The 6,616-nt window shown below is 41.1% G+C and overlaps 1 protein-coding gene across 1 annotated transcript; it reads right to left on the bottom strand.

Moving 5' to 3' along the window:
- Positions 1-320: 320 nt before the first annotated feature.
- On the bottom strand, positions 321-5,164 carry mlec (malectin). The gene is made up of 6 exons (XM_076104603.1): positions 4,960-5,164; positions 4,339-4,561; positions 3,656-3,834; positions 3,200-3,376; positions 1,250-1,307; positions 321-622 (listed from the first exon to the last, which is right to left on the bottom strand). Exons 2-6 carry the CDS (start codon positions 4,538-4,540, stop codon positions 378-380), a joined length of 861 nt encoding a protein of 286 aa, XP_075960718.1. The 5' UTR covers positions 4,541-4,561; positions 4,960-5,164; the 3' UTR covers positions 321-377.
- Positions 5,165-6,616: the final 1,452 nt, after the last annotated feature.

Here is a 6,616-nt window from a genome sequence, read left to right as displayed (position 1 = left end):
TGCTGAAATGTGGTTTCAAACCATGAAGACTGGCATCTGTAAATCCTGCACTGTCTCTGAGTGGAAATGACTAACATAGTTCAAAACTGTCAGCAGAGGTGGACGCGAAACACATTCACAAAGAAGCGCACAGCATACACTTCCTACACCTCCTGTTCTTTGCTAAACAGCAGCATTTGCTTCGTCGCAAAGTGGCTTTCCGAAAAGTTATTGTCTCTTTTTTCCCCCTCCGTTGTCAAGATTTTCTCCACGCTCCCTCCTGTGTGTATGCCTTTACCTGTATACCTCCCCCCCCACACCCCCCCCCCCCCCTTCTCCCTCTCCATAGTCTCACTCCGTCTCGTCTGCTCGACGTCCCCTCGATCGCTAGTTGTAGCTCACAGCCGACAGAGGCAGAACAGTGTAGGGATGAACACCCCGAACGCCACAAGGATGGGAAACATGAGGCTGCTGTTGTCTGCTGCGTATGGGTTTGGTGTTCGGGGCCCTGACTGGACCCTGGTCTTGGAACCTGCTGGGACCTTTTTCTTCCCACCTTCCTCGCCGGGCTCACTATCCTCCTCTTCTTCCTCCTCTTCCTCGTGCTTCTCCAAGCCAGGGTGAGGCTGAAGTTTTGGCACATCTGTCCAGTAAAAAAGTGCAATGGAAGTTTGTCCAAATCATATGCAATGAAATTGGTTCACAAATGGATTTATCAAAGCACTTTGTTATAACACTGCTACAACCAAGTCTACAAGTAGTGTCAGGGCTCTCAACTAACTCCTTTTCTCCATCCTCCTGTAAACGTCCTGAAGCTCAACCTAAGCCGCCCCGAAATGAATGTGGACATGAATGAGTGAATGTCATCGTACGCATTTACCATTCCATTACAAAGAAACAGTCCAACGTTCTCTAACTGGTAACATTAATACCAATCTTACCTCAGTGATTTGGGTTGAATTTCCTTTTGTGGCTGTTGTAAGGTCAGATGCCGCTGATATATGCTGTGTGTGTGTGCGCATTTACTTTCTCAAAGAGATTTAATAAGAACTGTGTGCTACACAAAACGTGCAGTCATTTATATCGCTGTTCATTGTAACGTAGCGGTTTTTTTTCTTCCTCCAATTCTTGCCCCAAAATAAAGTTTCATTCTTCCAAGTCCTTTTTTTTTGGGACGTCCTTCAGCTTAAGCTCTAGCTGTGACTACTTTACTAAAATAAGTACATGTGTTTGAGCAACACAATGGTGTGTTTGCGGTCTCTGGACTCACCTTCTAATGTCCCCTTCATTACATAGAGAGCGCAGACCTTGGGGTTGTCATAATAACCCTGAAAAACAAGAGTGTCAAATGTAAGAAAGGTGATTTAATAACATACAGGAATGATGTTAAATCTTGTTTTTCTTCTTACAAGAAACATAATGAATGGGTCTAGCACTCTTATCTAAATAAGGTGATACATTTACATTCTATCTATCACAGTGGAAGGAAAGAATCATCATCAGGTGGAACAAGTGGACAGTCCAAAACAGAAACATCTGTGCTCGTGAGATTTTGTCAGAACAGTTTTACATTTGTTGCAGGAAGTGTGTCCCACTTGTATCTTTTTAAAGAAAGAAAGTGCAGAGAGGGCAAGTGATCTACCAACAATAAAAAGAAGAACAAGGTAAGAACAAGATAAAAAGCTTTTTTTAAATATGCCACCTTCCAAATTTAGTCTACAGCCAGATGTTCTAAAACCCCACAGGAAAAATCTTAAATTTGACCAGATCCCAGGTCTTCAAAGGGAATACATATTATTTACACATATTATTTGTATGGCCTGCAGCAAGTTCCCAAATTTAAAAACACAGATGCAAACACACACTTAACCACACATTTTAATATTAGGCATTTGTGCAGGAGGAGAAATTAAACGTTTGCAGACACACAAGTCATCCACCCTCTACAATGCCTCTCCTCTCGGCTCTCTGACAAACGTAGGCCAATAGGAACAGAAGTGCAGTGTCACATGGTGCTGTATTGATTGCATGGAGTACAAAAAGGGAAATGTAACATAGATCAGGTTTTAGGAAGTGTCTCAAAAGTAGAGCGTTGATGTTGGATAATATGAGGGGGAGACACTTCACCAACACAATTGCTTCTGCAAGCCCACAGCAGGAGTAGCTGGATGAATTACCAGAGAGTAAAATGTGACAAGTACAAGAGTGACATAATTACTAACCTCATTACAGTGGCAGAAATAGTTAAGAGGCCCTTTTTTATGTGCTTAGGGTGATAGATTAATGGGCCTCATAGCTTATTTAGAGCCAGGCTACAGACTTTTGGACATCGTAATGTCCTCTCCTAAATCACAGTAAACAGCAATTGTATTTATGAGAAATGGGGAAAAAGGTGAGCGACCACTTACCTGAAGAAGGGGTCAATAAATAGTGGAAAATATGAAAGCAGATTCACAGACAGTATTAGTCTGGTGTGAACTAAAAGAGTAAAGTTAATTGCTACACTACAAGTAAACAAAAACGATAAAAGGACAACCAGATGTGCGACCGTTGCCAGTCATTTGCATGGCACACACACAGGCCAACTGACTGTCTAAAGCCTTTCAGACATGGAGTTCATTATGCAAATGTGCCGTCGATTTCAAAATTCGGTCTCGTGTTTGAAGAAGAATCACTTTGCCATACAAGTTATGATGGTAATTTAGCACACGGCTCAAGTTTGAAATTAATGAAGTTCAACATTTTGGGAACTACTCTTACATTAGGTAGCTTCATATTAAACAGACAAGAAAGTGGTGTCCACCTTTTCATCTAATTTTCAGCAAGAAAGAGAATAATTGTATTTCTCAAACTATTGCTTTAAATGTTGTCACTAGATAATTCTTACTGTTGCTGAAGTAGTTATTTTTATGACAGCACTACCTATTATTTAAGTAATTTCAATATAAAGTAACATTACTTGTGTAATGGTTATTCTCAAAACGCCTGTCCATCGCACACAGCTGCCCATTGTCATCTTAAGAAAATAAACTATTTAATATAGAAAATAAATGATTAAACAATAGAGTTGCTCGGACAGCACTTTTATACACGTTGGGTTGACTTCCATAAAAATATTGCAATTATTATCAAAACTCTTGAAAACACTTGAATAGCTTTTTCTTTGAAAGAAACAATCCGTAACGTGACAGTCGTAACGTGACATGGATTAACAACTCACCTTTACAAACTCCACAGTGAGCTTGCCGTTGAAAGTGGACACCTCTCCTTGCACGCTCAGCTTGCCACGTCGAATAGAAAAGGGCACTATCTCATCATGAGCGGTACTGTGACCAACTCGCTCAAAGATATCTAGGTCCTTCACCACCACGTGGCCGCTTAGACGGACGTCAAACACCTAGAAAAACAAATTCCAAATCAAGCAATGATTAACAGCTAATCCACACACACAGCTTAACATTCATGTTGCACACAGTAGAGTACACTGATGGGTATTCAAACAGCTCCCAGAGTACTGTCTGAACACAATTGTGCAGTGAAATGTATATTTGAAAACAGGAAAAAATGACATGCCTTGCTCAATGCAATGCATTGTCCATTCAAACTGTGCAGACAAATATAACAACTTTATTAAATACACATTCACACTGGAATGTCTCCGATTTATTATTCATACCTTTTGCTGTGACTGGGCAAAGTAAACTTCTGCATACTTCATAACTAGTATATAGTCTCCTTCCTCGCGTATAGGGATATCATATCCAAAAGTGTCCTCATTGTAGCGCTCCGTCTGATACAGAATCTGGTCCTCTTGACTGGAGCGCAGTATTGGCAGACGAACGCCATAATCAGATGCTACAAAAGGAGAATAGCGTCAGCTTCAGTCAGTGCACAGAAAACATTAAAAGCTACATTACTGGAGAAATTATCATGTTTTAAGTCAAGCAAAGCAACACATTGCACAAATTAAAAAAAATTTTAAAAGCCCTGACCTTTTCCTGCACTCAATGAAATACAGTGGCCTTCTGTCTCAAATGGCAAGTTACCAGAATGTGTTCACCATTTGCAATTACAGTATCTGTGTCTGGTAATGGGGCCAAGAATGACCCACAGTCAATTTGATCATATCATCACCTGCTTCCTCTATACACTGAAAGAGGCGGAGCTGTTACTCTATATGCTGACTCCTCATTTGCTTGTGGTTACTGGCGGAAGCCGGACCAAGCAGAGAAATGTACATGACTCTGAGGAACAGATTTTTACCTTCACAATGTCCCACTCTGCAACACCTTACAGGTGAAGCCCAGCTAGACACGCAGATACATATCAGCAGTAAAACTGCCGTTAACATCGACTCACCTTTGCCAAGTTTTCCTTCCAACGGGTCCTTTTTGAAGTGAATACCGTGCACGTCTACATGCGATTCACCCCCGCAGTTGACAGCCCAGATGACCCGTTCTGCTAGGCTGAGGCCCCCGCCGTCCGCCCAGCACTGATCTGCCAGCAGCGACAGCACCGCTGCAACCAGCCCGGCGACGAGCTGCGCCGTGACCCGCTGCATTGCCACACACAGGCAATGGTCCTAGACACAAGAGACAAGACAGCGTCGGTATCTGCTTGCTTGCAGCATATAACTACTCAGTTGCTGTACGGAAGTAACCCTTACATTTTACCACTTAAGGTTAGCTAGCACAAGGAGCTAGCCAGCTTGTCTTGAGGACATGCAACATGATATCTAAGTTAGCCAGCATGCAGTTGCACGAGCACACAGAGACACAGGAAGTAACAGTGGAATTTAAACAAGTATCACAGTTTAACCATAACACAACTTACAGCGTGTGTGTTAATTAACTTAGGAAAACTAGAAATAAATATATAAATTAGCAGCGAGTAACGTCGGTTAGGCTAGCTAGCAAATCTACCTGTCTAACCAGAAATACTTGGTCTACGAGAGCTAACGTCCATACAAATGTCTCTTACCTTCCCCTTCCACAAATGTCCCTGAACCCGTCTTTCGACCAACGTGTAAAATGGTCGATGCTAACACAGTCTCACCAAGTGCCTATATAAGATAACTTGACGGTGAGGAGATATTCCCAGTTGCTGGTGGCAACAGCCTGCTAACGTTACACCGACTTTCATTCAATGTGAGCATCCGAACTAACGTTAGCTCTGCTGCTAGCTACAGCGGCTGCCAGTGTGCAGGAGGCGGGGCTACCTAACGTTGGACTTCCCATATGGCCAATGACTGACACATACTCTGTCCAATCACATGCTCCTGTTCAGGTTTCCTGAACTATTTTACACCATTTCATATCATAGCACAATCACATAGAACAGAAGATAGAATTGTAAGAAATGTAAGATATCTTATATTCCCTACAACATATTCAAAGGGACTCAAAATCATATATCTTTTGAAATATAAGAATATTACACGTGCTCTTTAAGAAATATCCACGCCCCCTCTTTCCGGTATGGGATGGTCCGAGTCGTGTCCAATCACAAGAGTCCAACGCAGCGCGCACACGGTGCACTCGTCAGTTGCCCGGATAGGAATGAATGAATATTGCTATGGCAACAGCAAATATGGATGACAGGTGTTTCATTAGATTTGTTTTTAACTTGACACAGCGTAGGTAAACATACCTTGGAATACCATCTATCCTTAACAGGAAGCATACACAACCCTGTATAGTTAAACTGTTTGTTACAGCTGGTGCTATATATTTTATCAATATTTGCAATACATTTAAAGCAAACTCCTTCAAAGGCCAATTTTTTTCCACAAAGTACTTTGCACAAGCATAAGGGCAAATATCTGTTGATGCTGTTTCCACCAATGTTTCTTCAGAGGCAGCATGTTATCGAGCATTTTTATCGTGGGTGTTGCTGTGCCTGAAAAACTCTCCTCAATTCTCTCCACATGAAGCACTAATTATTGCACTGATACTTTTAGTGTTATATCGTTTTAACTGCTTTACTTTACCATGGTTTTCATGTTTTGCCAAATAGTTTTAGCAGGAGAAAGCAGTGAAATTAAATCACTGCAGTTGCCACTAAGAAAAATAATGTAAATAATGTCTGTCACTGCCTCCCAAATACAGCAAGGTCTCTCTTTATCATAGCCTACCTTGTATGCATGGTGTGATGTTTCTTTAGTAATATGTGTAACTAATAAATATGTTTGTAGTATAAATAATTAGAGCAAAATTAGTCCAAGGCCACGCAGGGACACAGCACAGTTATTTTCAGTTATTTTCATGTGATAACTTGCACAATGATGGTTCTGCAGGTAAAGCTTATCCAGCCAGAGGTGTATGAATAATAGATATCATTAGGAGGTTTGAACTCAAGACATGCAGGGACAGCGCACAATGCTATACTAATATACTGAGGACACTTTAATATAGGCCTTATATATATATAAACAGTACAGATTAAGAAGTACAGCATGATATTTTAGGTCCATACCAAAACAAGCTGTAACCTGTTTTTGAGTAAGGATCATTTCATGTCTGAATAACAAACTGAAAACCATTTTCTACTATTTTGCGCCTGTTTTCTTTAGCAACATCACCACAGAAAAATGGGCTCAAATGTAAACACCTTTTATTTTTCTACAGTTAACTTGTTG

This window comes from Anarhichas minor, unplaced genomic scaffold (genome assembly GCF_050575085.1).
Source record: "Anarhichas minor isolate MPS153535 unplaced genomic scaffold, ASM5057508v1 ptg000030l, whole genome shotgun sequence".
Lineage (NCBI taxonomy): Eukaryota > Metazoa > Chordata > Actinopteri > Perciformes > Anarhichadidae > Anarhichas > Anarhichas minor.
Note: the sequence above shows the minus strand (reverse complement) of the source record. Positions and strands in the feature narration are given on the sequence as shown.